The sequence below is a fragment of the Nannospalax galili genome, unplaced genomic scaffold (assembly GCF_000622305.1).
Source record: "Nannospalax galili isolate Female #2095 unplaced genomic scaffold, S.galili_v1.0 scaffold698, whole genome shotgun sequence".
Lineage (NCBI taxonomy): Eukaryota > Metazoa > Chordata > Mammalia > Rodentia > Spalacidae > Nannospalax > Nannospalax galili.
In genome coordinates this window covers 1,988,662-2,014,534 of record NW_008341886.1, presented here as the reverse complement: position 1 = coordinate 2,014,534, position 25,873 = coordinate 1,988,662, and the positions used below count along the sequence as shown (strand labels likewise).

At 41.3% G+C, this 25,873-nt stretch overlaps 1 protein-coding gene across 1 annotated transcript in view; it reads right to left on the bottom strand.

The window, feature by feature from the left end:
- The window catches only part of Ctnnd2 (catenin delta 2), a 1,011,454-nt gene that overhangs the window by 273,023 nt on the left and 712,558 nt on the right, over positions 1-25,873 (bottom strand). The window contains 1 exon segment of the mRNA XM_017799239.2: positions 5,728-5,860. Coding sequence (XP_017654728.2) covers positions 5,728-5,860 — 133 coding nt within the window.

Here is a 25,873-nt window from a genome sequence, read left to right as displayed (position 1 = left end):
AATTGCCCTACTTGTGCTTAATAGAATAAAATGTTTGTTTATTTATTTATTTATTTATTTATTTATTTATTTATTTATTTATTTATTTATTTACTTATTTGAGACAGGGTCTCCCTGTAGCCCCAATTAGCCTGGAACTTACTATGTAAACTAGGATGGCCTCGATCTCATAGAGATCCACCTGCCTCTGCCTCCCAAGTGCTGGAATTAAAGGCACGTGACACCATGCCCAGCTAAAATGTTTAAAATTTTTTAAATAAAAAGCAATCTCTTGTCACTTATAAATGTGAAAATACTTTTTAATCTCTAGGACATATATCTCTTTAAAGTACCACATGTTCCTGTTATATAAAGCTCTCCAGATGGGGACATGAATAGTCCAGAGGTAAACGGAAATTCTTACCACCCAGAACAGGCTCTTGGTATTATCCCCAAATCAGTGGGAAGCTCTTAATATGCTTTACTGAAGAGGAGCTCCAGAAAGACCAAAGAAAGGATTGAAGAAAGTTAATCCTAATTGTTGATCAAGAGTTATCAACATTGATGCTCCTTCTAGGACAGGCCTGAAGTCCCTATTCACAGACAAGTTTCCATGTCCAATAGCCTTCTGACTAAAGTCAATGCTCTGTGGTATCCCCAGCAATTTAGCACAGATGGCAAGCCTCATTCACATATGACTGACATTTAGCCATGCCGCTCACTCCTGTCCATTAAAGCACCACCCACGTAAATACCACACATGCAGAATCTCGTAGAAAGAAAGCGTACAACTACAGTGTTTGTGGTGACCTGACAACCGGAACCTCTCTTCATCTCGACTGCTTGCTCCAACCTCTTTGAATGTTTCTACAGCTGTTTTTCTTCTGATCTTGTCTTAGTCTGGCTCTGGAAGAACTTACAGTGCCCTTGTAAGCCTTGAATCTCTCCCAATGGAGAAGCTTCGTGACTCAAAGTAGTCATACCTGTGTCCTATCCTGGACAGTGACATGCAGTGTGAGGGAGACTATCAAGCTGACCCCCTCCTCAGCTCTGCTTCCCTATGGGAGCTGCACAGCAAGGCTCAGCAGGAAAAGCTGGAGGAGCATTTTTGTCTGTCAAGGAAGCAAGTTCTGGACTTTGCACATGCAAGACTCACCATCATTTTGAACAAAACTGAACTTCTTGGCTTGGTTATATGAAAACTATATAAAGCACTGTGATAAGGAATGAGTGAGGTCTGATTTATGGCCCTCTGTGTAGAGATTTAATTCTGCCTTCTGCTCAATGGCCTATCCATTGTGTGAGCAAAGTCAATACCAATAATGAAATGTAGACTGAAGGGCTAAATCAATTCAATAAAATGCAGTAGAGGGACTAGAGGACTGAGTAAATTTGGAAAGGCTGGTGCCTGCCAGATTAGTATTTGGACAACAGGTAATTATAAAAATCAATACCTGTATATGAAAACCTGACAGGCAGCCATCCATCACAAGGGCAGGACCAATTACTAACAGATTGGGCTCCAAATAAGGATGAGAAAACAAAACAGGCGTGGGCAGAATCCTCATCAGAGCTCACTAGAGCTCACACATATGTGTGTGCATGTGTCCACAGGCATGTGCACACTTCCCCGAGTGACTACCGGAAGGGGTCAGGGACTGGCTTCCACCTCGAGGTTGTTCTCAGCTCAGTCCTACAGCCCCCCCTAGTCTTCCTTCTCATCCAGCTCTTGGGGCCACAGGACCATCATCATGGGGCCAGGAGTCTAGAAGTTGTATGGTTTTTTGGGGGGGGTTGCCATTGATAATATGAACTGCTGCTTGAGGGCTACACTTGGAAGACTCTAAACACTGAGCACTGATATAGGCAACTCAAGGACATCTACAGCAAAAGAAAAGAAAGCACACATACACACATGTGCATGCAGATGCACACACTCACACTGACATACACACGGGTATACACAAACATACTCATACTTACATGCACTCACACCTAGACATATACACACGTACACACGGACACACCTACATATGCTCTCAAACACTGACATGTAATACACATGCATGTACACACTGATATACATATGTATAGTCATACATACACTGACATTTACAAACCTTCATAAGATAAAACATTAACTTAATGACTTAACTATGTTCCTAGCCACAAAGACTGTAGATGAGGGATAGTCCATCACTAAGTCCTGTTCATAAATTATGTAATCCCACAAACCCTCTATGAATAAGGTTTCAGTTATCACTATTTTAAAGATAAGAAAAGAGACTTGAGCAGACAACAGCTTCTGTTCAGATGACAGGATAGGGTAGCTGGCACAGGAATCTACCTCTGACTGATTTAATGGATATGTTGGTCACCCCTTCATTGCACAGCCTCTGTCCACCACAGGATATAGGGAGTGATTCTTATATAGCTACAAATAAGTCTAAGTCTTGCTGTTGGGGAGCATGGCAGCCGATAGCCATCAAGGCCAGCATATGGAGCACATGTGCAGAGCTAGTTAGACAAGTTCAGACTTCCCTGGGTCATGGTGCCTGTGCAGCCTGACTGAGTGACTTCGTTTTCTGATGTTTGGCTTCTGACAACCTAAAAGCTGTCACTTCCCTTTTTCCTTTCTGCAACCTGATAAAAAGCTTTGACATTTCCACTGGTGCCAGCAGGATAGTCAACCCACAGGAGGCCCAGTCTGTAGGTGGGAACCCACTCCCTAACTCTTCTGAATGCTAAGCCAGTTTCCTTTTAAAATCGCTCTCAAGCCAGCTTCGGACTCCATGGGAGCTACCATGCTCAATGTTGTGTGTGACATCAGCAATCATAACATCAGCACCAAAATTTGCATAGGAATCCATCCTGCTTTTGACTGAGGCACCACAGTGCTCATGGATCAAATTTTTGCCCACAAGGGAATGAAACACTTTCATAACCTTGGGAGAAAATCTCAGAGTCCTCATCTTAGAATACCATCTGTCAGTAGGTGATCACCTAATGAGGAAATCAGGACATCTACTGTTCTTTGCATGACTTTAATCCCCTGGAACAGGGAATTCCTAAGATGATTTCTATCTGGGACAGCTGACATACAAATTTAATGGGATTTTAGGGCATTTTAGCAGGAGGTAGAAGAGGGATTATGGGGTAGGATAAATAATGCTAAAGGTCTTTAGAAAAAAAAAAAACATATGGAAACCTACCATTATAAAAGCTTCTTAAAGAATATACATATGCATCACAAAAAGAGGTTAAATTTAGTTATCCTATACCAAGGAGACATTGCCTCTTCTAGACATCATGGGCAAAACAAACAAACAAACAAGAAAAAAAAAACAAATCCCTCAATGCCAGGAACGGACTCCCTCTCTAGAAATCATTGACCAGGGGTTCCATAGATCCTCAAACAGCACTGGCCATTGTCCCTGTTCTTGGTTTCCCACCAGAACTGGATGGTGAGACCCTATTGTTGAAGATACTAAATACGGAACTGTAGAACAAACAAGGAGAAATCAAGCTGGTGCTGACATCAGAGCCTCATCTCCATTGGCTAGAGTTCAGAGTGCTGAAAGGTGCTATGCATGCTACCAGAAGGAAAATAAAAGTCACCAACCTTACCCATTGTGAATCCCGTGAACTACACTAACAACTGGTCTGAGAAGTTACGACCAGTGCAATAGTGGCACAAATATGAGAGTAACCAACCACTCTTCAATTGGATTGAAATTCTACTTCCCATGATGAAACCCATTTCTGACCCTGATATCAGGCTTAGGAACCTGAGGCTAGAGAGGTCACAGAACAAAGGGGAGAACCTGATACTAGTTTTCTACTAAAATAGTTATTGTATTAAACTGACTCTTGGTGGCATTATTAGACAGATAGATTAAAGCATCTCTCAACTCTCACTGGAGAAGTTTCCTTATACACAGTTGTTGACTAACACAGAAACCCACAATTGGCCAATGTGCAGAGAACAAGAAGCTAGAGTGCTTATCCCTGAATAGTACTCCTATATCAAACTTCTGCCTCCCAAGGGTCAGGGATCATTGCGGAAGAGGGGGCAGAGAGACTGTAAGAGCTGGAGGTGGTAGATGACCACCAGAAGGCAGAATTTTCCAGACAGCTGCTCAGTTACTCATATGAACTCACAGCAATGGTGACAGCATGCACAAGTCCCATGCAGGCTCAAACCAGACAAAAAAATTCCCAGCATAGACATGAGGAAGTAGATAAGCAGCTCCAAGCCCACCTAAGGGACTTTTTGCAATCAATGGCTGCTGGGATGTAGAAAGAGAGCCCTTTTCAAGGATGGGGCTCTTGGCAGGTTAATCAGCCTTCAGTGCTGGACCCACACTGAAGGACATTTGGGGGGCACAAATTAGATTCTACATATATCTATGTATATTAAATTGGTGGGTAGGGGCAATAAGAGAAGGTACAGATAGGGGAGGGGATCTAAACACTATCAGATTACATTGTATGAAAATCACAAAAATTCAATTAAAAAAGTAGAAAAAATAAATTTGCCTTTACTAGAAATACTAGAAAATATTATACATCTAAACTCTGTCCATCTTAGCATTTGAGGCCAAATAATTCTATGCTATTGGGCCTGCCCTGTGTATTACAGGAGTTGTCAGGCCTGCCCTGTGTATATCAGGAGGCTCTGCAGCATCCCTGGTCCCAGCTCACTCACTAGTTACTGGTGCCATTAGCACAGCCCTTTCTAGTTGTGACAGTTCAGAATGCCTCCAGACATCAACTGTGACTCAAGGACGAAAATCACACCTGGCTAAGAACCACAAAGAAATATGGCTTTTCTGACAAGGATGGGCATGAACCAAGTTCTTTGTAATTCTAGTGTAAGAAAAACATTTTAAAAAGATGAGAAGCTGTTCGGCTATAAACATCCCATGCAAGCAAGCAAAATCTATAATAAATTGTAACGACATCTTCAAATCTTTTCTCTCCACTGCTATACAAATTTAGACTCATTCTCAAAGTTGCTTTTACATGCCACGGAGATGACTTGTTACAGTTTATAAAATCTTTAAAAAAATTTTGATTACTCAGCTGCTTGCATGCAAATGCTTTTCTCTTATCTGAAAAAAAAAAAATCTGAGTTAGCTCAGTGACCATGGTGATTTTCAAAAAATAACACATACCATAAATGTAGTGCACAACTTAGAGTATTCTAAAAACTCAGAGCATGTTAACAATCATTTATGTGATGGACACAGACAATTGTCCCTTTAATGGGTCACACATATCCATATTATATACACTGCTGCCTTTCTAAATGGCACAACATATTGGCTACAAGACAAAGTCAGCTTATACCCTACAGTCCCCATTCTACCAAGAGTTCTCAAAGAAAGACAGGCCATCATGCATATTGACTGTCATTTAAGGAGATGACAATTGATGATGTTCTTTTTAAGTATTAAGACATAGAGATTATTCCTGGAGATGGAATTGGGAACAGGAGACAAATCACAGCAGCATATGGTCTTGGCAGGCACTTCTCTTCTGGTTCTCAGGATTCAGTATAAAGGGAGGATGCACGCACAGGCATGGCAATTGATTAGATGAAAAGTGCCATGTCTCAGCCTTAAAGATGAGTCTACACGGTAACATTGGACTTCTTGTTTTCCTATACTTTTGCCCTCCAACATGACGAAAAATAAATGCTTATGACTTTGACACCATTAATTTGATAATTCTAGTAGTACTTACCTCAGCTTTAATTTTATTGTCTCCAAAACAGAGGTGTTGTAAATATGCTGCAGCATTAGACTGGACAGAGGGGAACTGATGCTGCAACATCTGGATCACTTCAGGCAGCTCCGGGTCTCTCCATCCAAACTCTCTGAATACAAAGAAGGCAGGATAATATAAGAAATAAATCAGCACACTGTGAATGCTATAAACACACTAGTAAATGTGCTTAATAACAGAGGGAACATTTCACAATGTCTGCTCTGGCTTTCTCTTATGCAAACCCGTTAAAGAGAGATCTTCTGGATGGTATATGTGTGTATACATACATGTTATACAAATGCATATACATACCAATACCATAAAGATTATATATATTCAATCTTAATGTATCGACTAAAATTGATGAAAGATTAGGAAAAGAAAACTTAAAATGCCACACAATTTTAATATATACATTTTTCATTTAGACTTAAATGGATATTTTTTAGAGGATACATTTTTCTAATGTACGATTTCAAAAGACAGACCTACCTGTAGCATTTACCTAAATTATTAGACAAGAAAAAAATATAACTAGGTGGGCACATTAGGAGGTAATGCTGGTGGAACTGTTATTTATTATTACTTTCATAATCTCTTCTTCAGAAAGAGACCAACACCAAAGGAATTCTCTTCTAGAGAGAGAGAAAAACACAAGAAAAGAGAGAGAGAGAGAGAGAGAGAGAGAGAGAGAGAGAGAGAGAGAGAGAGAGAGAGAGAGAGAGAGAGAGAGAATAGACTCCTCACATGATTCTCTGTGGTTTGAGGTATAGCAACAAGAAAGCTACATAACGGGAAATTACTTATTTAAAGAGCTGTTTAGTGAAGTGTGTGCACCTATATTCTTTTCTGTTTCTTCTTTTTTACATCTGAGGTAGTCCAAGAAGCCAGCTGTTTATTTAACTTTAAGAAATACACTCTAAAATAGTTACATCTATTGTAAAACCCAAGGTAGAAGGGGTACACTGTTATTCACATGACTATCTTTCTATGCAGTCTCTCAGCTCCCCCAGCTAGACCATGTGGCCAACAGGATGAACTCTGTGTGTTCTATTCTTGTAGCGGAGAGCCAATTTTTAACAGAAATAAAAAGCAACCTCTGGAACTACAAATAAAACCCTGACCTCACAAGCCATGATGGGGACTATTTATCTGAAAGACGGGCTGGAGGAGAAATGGGGTGAGTGCAGCCTCTCCTGCTCCTGGAGAAGCAACTCAAGAGCATTGTCCTGCTGCTGCAGGTCAAAGCTGTCATCTGGACAGAGGAGTCATGAAAATGGGGCAGAGAAGGGAGAGGCAGAGGTTAAAAGTTTCCTGGCAGGTTCTATCCTGCTCTCTTTATCTTTCCTTTATCATAACTGGTAGAGTTGTCACACAAACCCCAAAACATGTTGGCACTTTGCTTCCCTTACAGCCACTGGAGGCAAACAAAATAGGGAGGCTTCTGAGCACGGCCAGCTTTTACTGGGGACGTAAGGCATTGGATTTCATGTGCAGTGAGTCTTTAATAAACTTGCATGCCATCTTAGGCTACACATTTTCCAAAAGACATATAGCACATATTTGCTGAGAATACTTAATTGATTGCTGATACTGAATCCTTCTTGCCTATCTGATCACAGTAGAAAATAATTATAGACTGCAAAATGTGAAAAACCAGTTTTTCTTAATTTCCTTTTGTTGCCTAATTCCAGACTACCCTTAACTGGAGAGACAGCACGGTCCTTTTCATAATAGTAGCCTCTTAGAATTATATTATTTAGACAAATGAAGCCCAAATCTACAGAGTACCTGTAAATTAAACTTGAAACTTCTGTGCAGACACTGGATAACTAAGACGAATTTAGGTAGGCCTGTGCTTTCAGAAAGCAATTAGTAAAGATCTAATTTCAGTCTGTTTATTAGCCATATGGTAATTTCTCTATTAGGCAGTGGCTTATAGGCCACATATCAATAGTATAGCTCCAGGGAAGAAGGCGCAGGGACCCTTGAACATATATATATATATATATATATATGTATGTATGTATGTATGTACATATGTGAATCTATATACACACCAAGCTCAGATAGGGCAGGTGAACATTCTTAAGCATTATTATTCTATAAGATCTCCAAACTCCTCAGAAAGGTCAAAAGACAGGTCAAAAGACAGGCTCAGCTCCCTCATCCCCCATCCACAGCCTCTGTAATCCCAAAACCCCTGATACCTGCCCCAACAGGTAAACCTAGGTCCTCATCTTTCATGCTATCCACAGACCACCAGGGAGTCATCCCCCACCTCAGTGCTCTTTCCACCTAAGTCTTCTAGATGTGCTAATGTAAATCTGACTGCAGTTGACTGATTCAAACCATCCATAGATCCCACTGTCTTCAGAGAGAGGCCAAGATAGTTCCATGGCCTTTGATGCCCTGCTGGACCTTTCCACTGACATGAGGGGCAGGGGCACTGGCTGAGTAGACACTCTCTGAAGCCCATCTGTTGGAATGAGATACTAATTCCTACCATCCAGTACTAGTGGGATGATTAGCAATAATAGTTACAGCTGGCACACAGTGAGGGGCCTCTAGAAATGTCAGACATTCTATATAACTAGATGAAGAAGAGAAGAATAAGAACTATCTATAATTTCCTGGAAGGTGAACTCATAATTCTCATTTGTTACTGGGCTTCACTTTGGAAATGTTAATGGAACTGGAGAATATGTAAATGTAACCTTTTCTTCATTAAAACTTGTCACATAGACTAACAACATTGTGACTATACCCTCACTCATATATGGACTGTCTGAGTTGTTAAAATCATAAGGCTCAGAGCAGAATTAAATAGCTGACAGCCTGAAATTCCTTACTATGCCATGCTGGCACCACAACCAAAGAGTTTATGAGCTGTCACAACATTTCAGCATTTTCCCAAGGGAAAGAGTCCAGGGGCACCCAGGGAATTCACAAATTCAAATTTGATTTTCAACAAAACTTTATGTTAGAACAGATGCCGTTCTCTTTGCAGCCTGAACCACTTTATCAGATGCCTGGTTGGACATAATGTAAGTATATCATTATTAATGTGCATGTGGTGTGTGTGCATATGTGTACACGTGTGCAGGCCAGAAGTTGGCATTAGGTGACTTCCTCAATTGCTCTCCATTTTATTTTTTGAGACGGAATCTCTCACTGAACCTGGGGCTCATTGATCTGGCTAGGCTGAGTGGCCAGTGACCTCTGAGGTATATTTGTCTCTATTCGTCTTCCTCCCCCCAGCTCTGGGATTATAAGAGCTTGCCATGACACCCAGCTTTTAAAAATTTCTTTTTAATATTAGTGCTTGGGATCCAGAGTCAGGTCTTTACACCTGCACGGCAGACACTTTGCCAACTGAGCCATCTTCTTGAGGCCCTCAATTATTTTAAACTCTAAATGTTTTAAAGACTGTACTGATTTTGACTGTTAGATCCAGAGCCATGAGGCAGGCTGCTTTATTCTGTATTTTACTTTATCCTGGTAATGACGTTAGAAAGAGTTGAGAAGTGATGGAATAAGAAAATAGGTAGAAGGCTTTCATTAATAATGAAAAGGAGGTATTTCATTTTCAGTAACAAAAGGGAACTTAGCTGACAATAAACACATGAAAAAAACACGTTTTTCACTTTATTCTCGGATAGTCTATAACCCCAAACAAAATCCTAAGTTTTTATGTTTAAAAAATATTTACTTTGATATAAATAGAACTAGAATTAATGCTATCTAGAAAGAAAGTTCAATTGCCATACAGATTTTTAGAAAGAAACGGCTTTCTTCAAGATTTACCCTTTTAGTAAAATAGAATTCCCTCAGCCAAAACTCAAGCCTCTGCTCACTTCACCAGCACTCCTGGGTCCAGTCTCATGACTAGGCAAACCATCCACTCCATGGCTCTGTGCCTAATGCTTATGAGGGACCTTTCAAACAGTCGTTCCAATAGGAAAGACCTTAAAGGGGACAAACAACATGAAAACCAAAAGGCTATTCCTGTTAAATGAGAGGACTGACTCTCCACCATGAAATCAGGAAAGACTGATCTGGAACACCCTGCACTTCAGTGTTTGTGGTAGGTCTCTGGTCAGGATATACATGGAAATTCAGACACCCCCAACTCCATTCAAAATCCTAATTCCTAGACTCTGAATGCTCTTTAAAGATATGATAAACTGAAGGACCATGAGAGGGAAGGGACCCATCTCAAATTACTCATCACTCATAGGCCCGGGAAGCCAAGGCAAATAATCTTTTTTAAATTTTTTTTTTTGAGAAAGGGTCTCTCAGTAGCCCCAGCTGGCCTCAATATCACAGATAGCCTCCTGCCTCTGCCTCCTGAATGATGGCTGGGATGAAAGGTGTGCACCACCATGCCCAGCCCAATTCAAATATTCCTAAAAGAGGCAGAGGGACACTTGTCACAGAATACACCGGCACCCTGAGATGTGGTGGCAGACTGTTGTCTTTGACGACTGAGGAAAGAGGCACGGGGCTGGACTACCAGGAGTGCTGCTGTGGGGGCTGGGCTACCAGGAGTGCTGCTGTGGGGGCTGGGCTACCAGGAGTGCTGCTGTGGGGGCTGGCAAAAGCAAAGGACTGGATTTTCCTCCAGAACCTTTGGAAATGTGGTGGCAACTGTTGATAACTTGATTGTGGCCTGATGCACCAAATTCAGAGTTCTGGCTTGCAGACCCATAAAGGGATCAAGTTGCAGGGCTGGGCTACCAGGAGTGCTGCTGTGGGGGCTGGGCTACCAGGAGTGCTGCTGTGGGGGCTGGGCTACCAGGAGTGCTGCTGTGGGGGCTGGGCTACCAGGAGTGCTGCTGTGGGGGCTGGGCTACCAGGAGTGCTGCTGTGGGGGCTGGCAAAAGCAAAGGACTGGATTTTCCTCCAGAACCTTTGGAAATGTGGTGGCAACTGTTGATAACTTGATTGTGGCCTGATGCACCAAATTCAGAGTTCTGGCTTGCAGACCCATAAAGGGATCAAGTTGCACTGTTCTGAGCACTCTAGTGTTACAGTGACTTGTAGCAGCAGCAGAAGGAAAGAATTCAGAAAATCTTTGACAGTCAAGACACAGCTCTGGGAAACCTGGGAAAACCCACAAAATTGGGGCAAGGAGGAAGAGGGCTGCCTCGTATACCTCAGGAGGGCTCACTTCCAATTCCAATTCTGATAGTCTCTCATGCCACTTCCAATGATAAGGTACACACTACTGATTTCCTGCGACTTTGTGGCCACCTCATATGCAGCTACATGCTCAAAACAATAATCTTCTCGGCCTTCATTTTACTTCTGGACGATCTAGTAGCCTAACTTCTCCCCACGTCTCTGCCTGCTTTGTCTGAGGATTCAGCTGCAAACTACTTACTCCTGCTGCCAGTGTTGACTGCACAGCCACAGCATATCTAGCCGCAGAGGTCACACCGTTGGGCAGAGCCAAAGCTCCTTTTGTTGAGGAACTTATATTCAAAGAGCAACTAACAACTAATGGTGAAAAGAACAAATTAATTTTTTCAAATAGTGATAGATGTGTAATGGATTGAATAGTGTTCCCCCAAATTCATATCCGCTTGGAACTTAGAACACACTCTTTTTCTCTTTTGTAAATATTTTATTATTTTTTATTTTATTTTATGTGTATGTGTGTACTGCCTGTATGTAGGTAAGTGCACCTGTGTTGTGCAAGGCCCGTAGAGGACAAGAAGAGATTGTCGGATCCCCTGGAACTTCACATACAGACAGTTGTTAGCTGCCATGTGGGTGCTGGGATTCGAACCTGGGTCTTCTGCAAGAACAGTCAGTGTTCTTAACCACTGAGCCATCTCTCCAGCCCTAGAACACACTCTTATTCATACATGGCACCTTTACAGATGCAGTTAGAGGAAAGATTGAGAGGAGCTCGTACTGGACTAGAATGGTCCCTATGTCCAGTGAAAGTGTCCTTATGAAAGGCAGAAGGGGACAGAGAGACTGCTATTGCAGTCCTTGGCTGCTGCATGGCAGCCATCGGAATGCTTTAATCTCACTCACATTTTGAAAGGATCATTTAGATGGATGTGGGGTGAAATCATCTGTTGCAATGAATAAACTGTAGGCATAAAAGGGTGCACTTTTGTGGTCAATTATATCTGGACAAAGATGACTTCATGAAAGGATTCTTACAGCTGCTGTGTTAAAACCAGAATGCAGGAAACCAGGTGGAAGTGGGAGCAGAAGAGCTGAGAAGAGCTAAGAGCAAGTGGGGTGTCTGGTGCACTGCACAGGCAGAGCCAGCACAACATCCTTTTGGGTGCATGTAAGAAAAGAGATGCTCTGTCTCCAGTCCACGTGAGGGGGTCCTGCCACCTTACCTCAGATCTGGTCTGGGGCCAGTGGAATATACTGCATAGGTGATGCCACCTCATGGATCCTGGGATCTTCAGAATAAGGAGGAGTAATGTGAACAAAGTTCCCAGGAAACACCCACATCTTCAAACTGAACCTCCTGCAAGGCTGGTCAACACGTCAATGACTGTGGAGAATTTGGAATAGTGCAGGTCTAGAGCCTGATTATAATTTATCTTGGGCTATCTTCAGCCCCCTAAATAGCCACTCCTTGTGCACCTCTGTAATTGACCTAATACTCTGTGACTAATAAATAAAACCTTTTGGAATGTGTTAACTTAACAAAACTCTAGACTCCACCAATCAAAATCCTAAGAATCATCAGACGGCACCTGAGGCCTATAGCTGAGATGTCTCTTTTGCTGAATCCACTTTTAATGTTTCCACCAATGCATTTGAAAAGTGCCTTGATTTGACTTTCTTTGTTCTGTTACTATAAAAAACTGTTTCCACACTGGAACATGGAATTTAGGGTAATCTAAATCTGTGTTCCAGGGCCATGGTCACTCATATTTGGCTCCAGAATAAACTGCCTCTTATCCCCTTTGAGGGGAGAGTTGTGTTTTCATCTGAAACTGCAAGTTTCCCAGTGGCTGCTGAAGTGAAGAGAGACAAACAGTAAAATGATGAGAAAACTGGGTATTTCTGAAATATTTGGTACCAAGTGTTTGAAACTAATCTTAGCCAAGCCAGAGGCTCCATCTTTGAATTTATTTATTAGGACTTGGGGTGGGAAAATAGTGTCAAAGATTATCCCAAACTAATGCTATTATTTACTATTTTAATTGCATGTAATTTAAAATCAACAGCACTGGCTGCTCTTGCAGAGGACCTGGGTTCATTCCCAGAACCTACATGGAGCTTAACAACCATCTGTAACTCCAGTTCCAGAGGATTCAAAACCCTCTTCTGTCCTCCTCAGGCATTGCATGTAAGTGGTGCACGTAGACGCATGCAGGTAAAACGTGTACACATAAAATAAAAATAAATTAAAAAAATTTAAATCAATGACTTTCTGCTTCTGTCGAAGACCTAAATATTCTAAAGTCCATGAGATTATAGAGGATGTTACCAATTTATCATACTTTTGCAATGTTAATTAATTTTAAAATGTTATTTATGTATTTATTAATGCTACTAGATATTGTCAATTAAAAAAAAAGTTCTACAAAGAAAAATCAACTTCATACACATAAGAACTGGAAAATCTAAAAGGTTCCCTCTGGTAAAAATGTCATAGGGAAAAACTGCATGGAAAAGCTACCATGACATTTACCTTGGACACTATGCTGACTTCATGGGAAGTGGAATCTAGGTAGAATGGAACAAAAGGGATCTGAGGCTCAGGACAACTGAATTAGGAGTATGGTCCTTAAGGATGCTGGACCAAGCTTTTATTTTGTCAATATCATCACATTGAGGTTTTTTTTTTTTTTTACCTTAGGAGAATTGGATAAAAAAAAAGTTCAAAAGTCCTTGGTCACTTTTAGAATGCTTTAGTTTGTGTGTGTGTGTGTGTGTGTGTGTGTGTGTGTGTGTATGCAGATGTGCTATATATACACCCATATAATACATGAGTCTTATATATGTATGGGTCTCTCTCTATATATATGTCCTTATATGGCTTTATGTAATGCATATACACATGCATAGTTTAGAAGGAAGTTGATATTAAATAGTAGATTAAAAATACTCTGTATACCTCTTAGAACAAAGCACTCTTTCTTATAAAAATTAGGTAACTATATCAGCTGCTAATTATCAGTAAAAAATGGTACATTTTATGAATCTTGGCTATGTAAACTTTGGAACCTTTCTTAGAAGGCACAGTGATATGGCTAGATGGAATCTAGTTACAAGGACATCTTTTGGTTTTCCATCTTGGACTCTGTTTCTGGAAATGTGTTCTATGACACCTATCTTGGTATTTTAGGATGTAAGTTATGAACACAAGCTGCCTGTTAGAGTTCAGCATCAGCTACAACATTATTTAACATTATGTACTGTTGACTTTAGTCTTAAAAATGTTTATAGCATGTTTTCCATATATAAGTGCATTTTTATCACCTTACTTGAGTTCTCCAAAGAATACAAACTCTATTTAAGGTAACATCTAGAGGAGATACTGCCCTTAACGACAATCTTAATAGGCTCTATCTAGACTGGGTATAAAATTTGGTCACTGTCCTCCCTCAGTCTCTAATTCTGGCACTTGGATTATAGTAGGCAATATGGGGGGCAACATTATCTAGCAGCAAATGCATATGAGCCAAGAAAGAAGAGAGTACTTATATTTATTGATTTATGGGTGAATTTCCTGATGGACATAGGTCATATGTGGTGGTATTCAGGAAGAGTAAACTTCGAAAATAAGTATACAGACAAGGCAGTGCCACATCAGTGCTTCTAACCCAGCCCATCAGATCATAGCTGTGGTTGAACAAAGTTAGGCTTGGTGCTCCTAACACAAAGAACCCATGTCAAGGAGACCCAGAGCATCATTAAGATGGTTCAGGGAAAGATTTACAGGGTTTGGCTGTGTCTGGTGTAGACTCAAGGGAGAAGAGCTTTGCTGTGGACTGGCTGCTACATGGACACCCAAGAGAAACTGTGCTTGGGTACCTTAAAGAACTTGATCTAGAAGAGAGAAGAGAACAGTGCTCACCTGTGATTGACACAGAAGCACTAATCTCCCAGCCAGCCCAGGGAGGCAGGTGGTCACTTCACTTTTCAGATGACATTCATACTTTGTCTGTTGTTAGACATTATTGTGTAGAGTCTGGGTTTTGTTAGACAGTTACTTGTTTGTGTCCGCTGAGCTATGGAGGTGTTAATTTTCCACAGGAGAATACCAATATGTGCCCATGGTGCCAGCCCTGGGCAGCCAAGGCCCTCCTCCCATCTTGTAGTCTGGGCTGGTTCTGCTCAGAGAGGAGATCTGGGTGGTAAAGAAAGGGAAGGAAAAATACCATAGAGAAACTTCCTATTCTAAAGCAGAGAGATGGCTCAGCAGTTAAGAACACTGGCTGTTCTTGCAGAAGACTGGGTTCAAATCCCAGCACCCAGCTAACAACTGTCTGTAACTCCAGTTCCAGGGGATCTGGGAGCCTCTTCTGTCCTCTGTGGGCATTGCACGACACGGGTGCACTTATCCACATGCAGGCAATACACGCATACACATAAAATAAAATAAAATATTTAAAAAACAATAAAGCACCCTGTCCCTGCTCAAGTATTATCCTGGGGGTTGAAAAATCGTGTTCTGAACCCTGTGCACATAATAGCAAAACCACAGCCTCAAGAAAAGGAGGAACTTAAATCAGTCAGTTGCTCTGTCATGGAGAAGCCTTGCTGCTTGTCAACTCTTATTTTTTCTTGGTATTGCTATATTTTGAAATGTTGTAGACAGAATGTCTAACACTTCAGTGTAGCTCCTAAAGAGTGATTCATGGATTACATGATTCAGTATGAGACACCCTGACTAAGCAGCAGTGGTGGCTAGCTGCTAGAACAGGAAAACTGAAGAAACGAACCTGGTTAACTAGGTCTGTAGCTACCAGTGCTCTTGCCAAAACCAACCAAAACATCCACCTAAGCTCAGTGACCCTAACCCTTAAAGGAATCCAAAGGAAGGTGCGAATTCTTACTGATATTTACTCTCAACATGAGAAAAACAACGCAGGGCAGTGCCCAAGTCACCATTCACAATCGCTAATCATTCCTGACATTAACCACAAAGGAATTCTAAGGACATTTTCTGTGATTATATTTCATAGTACTTTTGTTTAAAAACCTATTAACTCACCACCATTCCCAGTGTCTAGAATTTCTAAATACAAAAGAGGGAGATTTTTCACCTCAGTAGGAATCAAATACCAAGTAATAGATACTGCTAGTCCTTTCAAATCATGAGTCAAAGGCTAGCTGTGGAGCATTATTCTGGATGATTCCATAGCTGGGCAACAAACTATATTAGCAAATTTCTTGTTAAAGTGCAATAACAATAATACATAAAATTGATGTTTAGCCGGGCATGGTGGCGCACGCCTGTAGTCCCAGCACTTGGGAGGCAGAGGCAGACGGATCTTTGTGAGTTCAAGGCCAGCCTGGTCTACATAGTGAGTTCCAGGGCAGCTGGGACTACAGAGAGACCCTGTCTCAAAAAGACAAAAAAAAAAAACAAAAATAAAAAAAAAAAAAAAAAAAAAAAAAAAAAAAGATGTTTAAAGCATAATGTCCAATTATCTTAAATTTCTTGTTCATAAAATCCTGGGTGAAGCTTTCATTAGGTCAGCGTGTACCTACCTCTTAACAGAATGGTTCTGGTTAATTAGAAAATTAAAAGTTTGCAATGACTTTAGAGGTAGCTTCTGTTAATTGTTACCACAGTTTTTATAACTTAAAATGGGTAGGAAGTTACCAGACAGAAAAGTTTTGACTACGGGGAAAAGAGAAAATCGGTGAAAAATACAGGTTTATTTATTCAAACAATAAATGTATATATTCTATCGTTTTTCTCACTAATTAAAAGTGAAAGATTCTTCACTGAGCATGTTTTATGCACTGACTTTAAGTTCTACCTTCAGAGTGGGTAATCTGAAGCTTCCAGAAATAAAAGCCTTAGCTCTTTAAGAATGTTGGTTTAGGTAATGATTGCATAGATACATATATTTGAAATTCTACATTTTCTTAGAAGTGACTGAACAAAGTGGGCAGCAAATTTCAGAAGCTTGACCTTGCAGAACTGAGCAAGCTCCCAAACCTGATTGGTTGGCAGAGTCCTTGATGCCTCTTTCATTGGACCCTGGGCCAATATATCTGACGGCTTCGTTTCTGCAGGGATTGGGTCTCAGTGACGTAAGAATTGCCAGTGTTCCATGATGTTGATGGCTTCTGACGGCAAAACCTCAAACTTTGTAGTGTGGTGCTGTCTGCCATTTCCTCTCTTCTATTGACTGACATTGGAATTTTTTTTTTCTTAAATCATAGAAACCTCTGAAAATCCAGGTTGCAAATGTGGTGACTTCATTTATATATAATTCTAAAATGTATTACTGTTGCAACATAAACATACATTGCTTTTTTTAAAAAGTGATGACTTGATTTTTTTTTTTTTTTGGTCTTTTTGAGACAGGGTCTCCCTGCAGCCCCAGCTGTCCTGGAACTCGCTATGTAGACCAGGCTGGCCTTGAACTCATAGAGATCCGCCTGCCTCTGACTCCCAAGTGTTGGGAGTAAAGGCGTGCACCACCACATCTGGCCCTGATTTTTAAAAAAGGACTAATCAAATTTTGAAGCTGAACTGTGCTCATGTTTTACCGAATATCTGACATAGTTATATTTCTCTCTCTCTCAAATAAAAAGTAAAACATCCCCTCTGAATTCTCTGTATGGCACTAGGGAGCACAGTTTGGGAAAGAGGATAAATTGATGGTCTTTATAATAACAATGACTTAAATCATAATGGAAAACTTTTAGTAATGAATAACGGTTGGAAGGAGGGCAAATCATTTGTATATGAATGGAAGTCAGTCTTGTGAAGCTTAAATTTAGAATTTCAATTAAATGACTCAGCAGATAAGTCAGCTGAATATAAACATTTGTCATTTGGGAAAATAGATTCTCACTTCTAAGAATTTCCTTTTGCAAATGTTTTGAAATACATCATTTCTGACTGTGAAGGACCTAAATCACAGCATTCTTTAATGACTACAAAATGCAGGGAAATAAGGCCATTTTAAGTCATCCTCTATCTCCTCTCTGCTATCCCCCCCCCCTTCCTCTTTCCCTGTAAGAGTATATACAAAGTCAGGTAAGTTTCATGAAAGCTTAGCAACCCAGGGCTCTGCTTGGTTTGACCTGTATATACACCCCTTTCCTAACAATGCGCCTAGCACCTGGCAGTCCCCACCAGCACAGTCACACCATCCCACATTAAATAATGCAGTAAGTTAATCCCTGCTAACAACTCTTTATTAACTTCTTTTTCCTTTTAAGAAAGCAGGTATATATCCATGAACTGCATGCATGCAGGTGGTCATTCCAGCCTGGACTGGTTTTGGCTGCATGTACAGTAAGACAGTCTGTTCTCTGAATGAACTTTTAGGGAATATCTCATATTTAACATATTATGCCTATGCATGATGAGTCATGCATATGATTAAAATCAGGTGCACCACGGGAAAGCACTGAAGAAAGGCTTGCATAATTCAAGCCCGTCAATCAAATCAGAAAACCGCCCCCCACCTCCAGCAACTTCTCCTCTACCTGGATCCCATGAAGGGAAACCACAAAGAGTAACCTGCAGCTCTTAGGCACTTTAGTTCAAGAAGTCTGATGCTCCCTTGCAGTGTCTCCTATGCTGTCCCTTTAAATAAAACTTCTTGTTGCCCTGTGCTTTGTGCGTGCTTTTGGAAGTCTTTGAATGAGATGCCAAGAACCTGGAAACACCAGGTCTAGACCGAGACCCCTGCGAACAGCACAGTACAGTGGGATCATGCACTGCTCATGACAAAAACACCACTTTAGTGGCAGGTATTACTGAAAACACTTCTTTTATTACATTCAGCATGCTCCTCACAGTATGAAATTGCTCTTAACTTCTTCAATCTTATATTTGATCTTAAGGGACTTCCTTCCTGCCCATTCCTTGCCCTTTCTCTGAGGCCTTTGTTGCGTTGCAATGAACTTAGATTGCAGAGTAAGAAATCACACGTGAGACCTGAGAGCCAGAGAAAGGAAACAAATTCAGCGATGTGCAAACTCCATTTGGGGTCAATGTAAGAAGCAATTCTTTTTGGATTTGACTCCACTGGAGTGGTAAGAAATGGGAAACTGATGCTACTCTGTCCACCTCCTCTAGAGATGATTATTGATTTAATTATTGGATATATTGTCTGTTATATACTGCTTTACTTTATAGTAAGCACTGACATAACTTCCTTCCATGTTGGTAGAAGTCAATTTAGTAAGAGTTCATAAGCGTGTCCTTTGCTGCTAGGAACTGAAGTTATGCCTCAGATACTAAACTTCACCCCATTCCGATCAGGGTGGTACACTAACGTCCCATGTAGAAGCAGCCATTGCAAGTCACAACCTCAGCAACTGCCTGGAGTCCAGCTGTAACCAGGCGATAGAGGTAGAATTAACAGACTTACCTGCAGTTTTCACCCACAACAAGTATGCCCACTATCTCACTGGATGCTTTTATTATTTCTACAACACATTCTTTTTTTTTTTTTTTTTTTTTTGGTCTTTTTTGAGACAGAGTCTCCCTATAGCCCCAGACGACCTGGAACTCACTATGTAGACCAGGCTGGCTTAGAACTCACAGAGACTACCTGCCTACCTGCCTCTGCTTCCCGAGTGCTGGGATTAAAGGCGTGTACCACCACACCCAGGCCACATTCTTAGACACAAGAATGAAAGTGAACTCCTCAGAAATTCCATTAGGATCAGAAAAAAACATACAAAAAAAAACATGATTTAGGACTGACACCAGGTCTACTGGAATTCCTTTCTCATTTTAGATTCAGTTGTGTAATTTTAAATTATATATACATACACACACGTATATATTAGTTACCCACATAGTGACATTTTATGCCACAAGACTTTTTAGAGGGCAGCAACATTGCTTACAAGCAGACATTTGTGTTATGCTTTCTTGTTGTAATTCTATGTGCTTCACCTGGAGGATTCTGGAGCCTAGAGTCAGGTGAGGGAGCGGAGAAGACCGGTGTTCACCACCAGGACTCAGACACCCTTCTCACTTGTGATCAGGCCTCAGTTCTGCACAAAGACTACTTCTCCAAAGTTCTTCCTAATGTGTGTTCTTTATTTCTCTGGCTTTTGCTGGGCACCTGCCATTCATTTAACAAATCACCCAGGTGTATACACAAAACAGACTATCTAGATACCTATTTGTTAGTTCACTGGAAAAAAAATCTTCGAGATAAAATGCTCCTTGCTAATTTGCATTTTTCTGCCATCCTTAACATTCTCATATTTAAAGTCTTCCAAAATGAAATTTTCAGGTCAATCAAACTCTGCTTGCTGGGATCTAACGTACATATTTTCTCTAAACGTGGTGTAATAGAAAATGCTTATCCTTCTCCAGTCTCAGTATTCAATTATTTCTTTTTATGTACCTCCTGTAATATATTATGTTTCCCTAGAATTTTCTATTAACATCTATTCTCAGGACTAGAAAAGTGGAGTAGATCTTCAGAAAATGATGACTCTCCCATCACAAATCTAGCACGCTAAAGTCTTAACTGGATTTAAAAAGATACAAATCACCCTAATTTTAATGTAGTTGTTCAGTAAGTGTTCGTAATTAATTCGCCACTCTTCCCAAAGGTCTGGGAGACCAGGAACTATGGTTATTTCTACTGACAGAGGAAGAGCTTGAACATCAGAGAGATTAAGTGGCTCTGTCAAAGTTAGGAAAAGAACACCAAGAATGCCCTAGTTGCCGTGTACGCTTCAACAAACCCCTGCCCTCTGCTCCATGCGTGAAGCAGAACTTACCTACGTCAGCTGAGGGTCTCAGGAACTGTTTGGAAGCTAGATTACTTCAGGTACCGTGGAGTAATTTAATCTGAGGACAGGCAGAGAACCTCATTCTATTCAAGAGAACTGAACACTGTCCAGTTTACTGCTGCTCTTTGACAAGTGTTTTGACTCCATTTGTTAAGTATCAGAGGGGCAGTCTATGCTGAGAAGCAAGACATCAAATGAGTTTCTGTTCTACTAGGTCAGAGGAAAGGCATATTTCCTAGAGTTAGGGGAGCCTCAGATTTATTATAGGACAATAAAGACTAAATTATAGAGCAGGAGACCAAGCCTAGAAATGTTTTCAGTTGCAAGGAGAAGTGAAAAGTCCATGTTTCTCTGAGTTAGGAGAAGCAATAAACTGTCATTTGCACGTGAGTACACTTACGGCCGATTAAACATAAGCCTTAGAACAGAAACCTTAAAGACACTGTATTAGGTCAAGATCACTGTCAGTTCAACACAGCATCTTTATTTTTCTGAGTATCAGGTACTTTGAGCTGTTGTTGATATTCAAAAATTCTATTTGAGCAATGCCAGGGCTCAAAGGTTAGGGTACACTGTAAGACACCTTTCCTTCATCTATGAATTTTTTCTGACGATCCCTTGACCTATTTATGTTTAAATCTTTAAATATTTGAGATTTCAAGTTTGCTGTTTATTGTGCGAGTTAATGCTTCTTTTGTAGTTAAATAAAAGGCAAAGAGGTTTGCATTAACAACACGAGGAGAAAAATACTAAATCTTACTTCAAGATACGTGTCTGTGCGTGTGAATTTCAGTGAGGGCTTGACATATCTGAGCTCTGTTTGAGGCTCAGAAGATGATATCCTAGAATGAAGGCCTCAGAGGCAGCCTCTGAGGAAAGTTTCTTTTGGACCTTCTCCATCTCATCCCCGACTTTACCCAAGGCAAGCATGAAACCAGACCCCCCTGCTCCAAGGCAGGTCATGAAACCTAGAAGCTCTTGTCACAAAGCCAGCTATGACGATGGTGCACTGTCAACTTGACGGGATAATCATGTAGGAGACACACATCTGGGAGTGTCTGTGGGAGTTTCCAGAGAGGGAAGACTCACCATGAGTGTGCCTGGCACCACCACAGGGACTGGCTAGAAAGGAAATGCAGTGGGGCCCCAGCACTCATCTCTACGTCCTGACTGGATGCAACGTGAGGGGCCACTTCATGCTCCCACACCATTCCTTCCCCACCACGACGGAATGAGCAAATGAAAACCCATCATTCCTTCACTTGCTTTTGTTGGTATGATGTCATAGCAACAAGAAGAATAACTAGTATGTTAGTCATGAAAAAAAAATCACCTCTAACAGCCTCATCTTTGTGTATAAAGACCGACCATGAAGAAATTCTCTTGTCCTACATTGTTTAATAATAGGTGATGAGGAGCCATTTCAGAAGGGTTCAGCTTCACATATAAGAGGAAAGAATGTTGCACAGGGAGGTCAAGAGGAATCTGAAGAGGCCCCCTGTGTTTCCCCATTCAGTCCACTATCAGCAGCTTATACTTTCTTTGTTCCATCATGTTTGTACATGGCTGCCCCTTCTTCAGTGAACCCAAGAATACTTGGTAGTTTATTCTGGATTTTTGCATCTTCAGTCTGAAGGCTCCTGTGTCATATAAGGCTAACACCAAATAACTGCTGCTTTTTTCTGTTAACCTGATGGCCAGGCCTGATAGCCATGGCCCTTCAGGACAGGCTGGGAGGGGACGGCCCCTGGCTATTTCCAGGTATCATTTTCAGAGCTCAGACTCTGTACCTCTCTGTATGTGCTGCATGCTGGCTTTACAGGGAAGCCAACCAAAACTTCAGGCAGACAAATGTGTGACACAGATGCACGCTGGGATCTTAGCATTTTTTTTTCCTGTTCATTTAGCAGCTAGGGAAGTTTCAAATATTTTTGCTAAAACTACTTTCTTAGAACTAAAATCCACAATACTGTAACATAAAACAAAACTGAATCATGTCTGTTTTCTCATTTTTTTTGAAGTGCAAAACCCATGACAGTGCCATCACCATGAAGGGACACTTTGACAATGAGGGAGGACTTGGCTGTCGCTGAGGAACACAAATGGTTCGCAGGGACTATTTTAACTGTTGGAGAGAAGTTACTAGGAATAGAAGAATGACTTGTAAATTCTTCTAGCATCCACTCAATTATACATTCACTCCTCAGAATATTCCCAAGGCCTCACGGTATCGGGTTTTAAAATCCAGCCTCTGCCCCCTTCTCTTTATCCAGCACAGCCTCTGTGGGCCTCTAAAGATGAGCCCCCGCAGCTCTGACCTGTGCCCTGTCCCTCCACATCTGTGCTCCAGAACAGCCTCATATTCTGACCTCTACCTCTTCCCACAGCTGTATCACCACTTTGTCTTCCTGTAAGAGTCGTGTGCCCAGACCCAATTGTTTTTATATAATGATGTCTTCCTCACTTAGGTGGTATGCTCCTGAGAACAGGTTTCATGCCAATTTTGACCTCTTTCCAAATTCTCAGAACCTAAGTTCTATGTTCTCAAAGTCCAACATGTAGCCTTGGATATAGTAAGTGCCTGATGGGTAAATGGAACTGTTCCAAAGTAAAAACATCCCAGAAGTAAAAACAATACAGATGATGAATGGTGTCTGTACAGTCATATATCGTGAGGACTGACCAGCTGCTTGGTCACTTATCCTCCCTCCAGAACTCCAGCCATGGAACGCCAATGAAGCTTATCAAATAACAAAAGATCCCCACCCTCAGAAATGGGGGCTCCCTGGAACCATGACTGACTGAGTGGCAAAGGGCAAGATGGAGATTCTCAGACTCAGTACTACTTAAATTCAGGGCCAGAGACATCTTGATTAGAAACAAGAGGCTGTCCTATAATTGTAATACACTTAGCAGCATCCCTGGTCCCTGCCAATCACGTACCAAGAGCATCCCATCCCCTTCAACTGTGCCAACTACAAATGCTGGTGCTGTTGCCAAACACCTTAGTTGAGGACCACTACTGTGAGGTAATGCTTCTAAAGTGACAAGGGAAAGGTCCAAGGTGAGTATCAGCCTCAGATACACTACACAACTCTGCAACTTATTATGCCAAGTCGTAGAGTAAGTTTCTTTTATTGGAGCTCAGCAAGTTTGAGGCAAGAATTGTGGGTGAGGAAGGGAGACTGTGAAAGAGGTGCAGCAAAGACCTCTTGTCACCTTTGCTTCACGGAACCTCAGTAAATGACCAGCTGTAGATCGAGAAACCAAAGTGAGGAGGCTGCAGGTGTGTGGAAATTTTCAAAGTTCATTGGTCACCCAACAGCAGCCTAATGGCTGATGGGCCTTCTCAGGTCTCAACAAGCCTAGTTCAGTGGATGAGCAAATGGCTATTTTATGCTGTCTTCTTACAGGGGGCTCTGTAGTATGTGCACATATTTGCAAGGAAAGGTACCTGAGAGTCCCTGTGTGAAATAACTCTTTTATGCATTTTAACATTGTTATCATCCTCTTATTACCCCATCAGGCCTTCTTCCATCAAGGGCTGAGCTGGAGTAGCATTTTCAATTGTTAAATTCCTGCAGTGAACACTGCTCTTCAACTGCTCTGGTGTCTCAGTCAAATTTAGATCTGTCTGAAAGTCAGATCCTTTCAGCACAGCATCCATGAAGGGAGTGTCTGCAGGAAGCCAGACCGGTACCTCAGGCTTAATGCATTTCCTCTAATAAACCCAGATATCAGAGGGACGCAAAACACTTTGCTTTAGGAAGCCTGACAAGTACTGCAATTGTGACAGTGCTGTCCATAGACTAGGAGACATGGGCCAGAGACATCAAAGGTGTGGCCGGAAGGAGGGCTGTGAAGCTGGGCAGGCTGAAAGCTCCTGGAAGGGGCAGCTCACCCCACCTCTTCGTGGCTTCTATCTGGTCACCCCCAAACATTCATTCAGCAACACTTCAATTACACTGCACAAACGTTTGCTTTGGCACAACTGACTCTGTAAATTTTTCAGGGTTTCATAGGAAAAAGACTTCCAAGAGCTGAAGGAGGCAGAGTTCCAGCTTCCAGCTCTTTCTCCAGATGCGGTGGGCATCCCTTCCCTATTACTCAGGGTGAGCCAATCTTCTAAGCTTCATTTTGTCTACTCTTTCCACTTTTGTATAATAAAAGGTTTTAGTTTTAGTTTTATTAATTTAATAAAGTTAATGAAAACCACTAGGAAGTAAAGGTTTTAAAATCTTTTAGAAAGTGGTTAAATCTAAGGCTGAGGAAATTAATAAACCACAAAAACACTCAGAACTTCAGGTCACCTTTAACAGTACTCCTGACCTTTAATTTTTAAGAATGTTGACAAATGCTGGTGAGAATGTGGGGAAAGAGGAACCCTGATTCACAGATGACAAGTGTGAATTAATTCAGTCAATATGGAAATCAGTATGGAGGATCCTCAAAAAACTGAAAGCAGAACTTTCATATGACCCAGCTATTCCACTCCTGAGCGTACCCCCAAAGGATTCTACATCCTACCATTGTTCATCCATGTTTGCTGTTGCTATATTCATGATAGCAAGTGAATGGAACAAGCCTAGACCTCCATCAACAGATGAGCGGATAATGAAAATATGGCACATGTACATGATGGAATATTATTCATCTGTGAAGAAAATGAAATCATGAGCATTTGCAGGAAAATGGACAGATCTGGAAAGCAAAATACTAAGTGAGATAGCCCAAACTCAGAAAGACAAAAAGTGTGTGTTTTTCCCATATGTGGATCCCAACTCATAATGTACACGCATATATATGTAAACATGTGTGGGAGTAAAGTCTAAAAAATATCTAGAAAAGAGACAAGGACAGGGTAATCATAGATAGTAAGAAAGGGTGAGGTTAGGACACATGGGGCATGAAGAAAGAAGAGAGACGGGGGAGGATAAAGGGGGAACAGGAGTAGAAGGGGGTGGGGGATGCGGGGAAGAAGAGCCACAAAGGAACTCTTTGGTCAGACATGTCATAACACATGACATTATACACATTTTTAAAGGTAAATCATAGCTGGGCATGGTGGCACATGCCTTTAGTTGGGAGGCAGAGACAGGTGGACCTCTGTGAGTTCAAGGCCAGCCTGGTCTACATAGCAAGTATCTGGCCAGGGCTACAGGGAGACCCTGTCTCA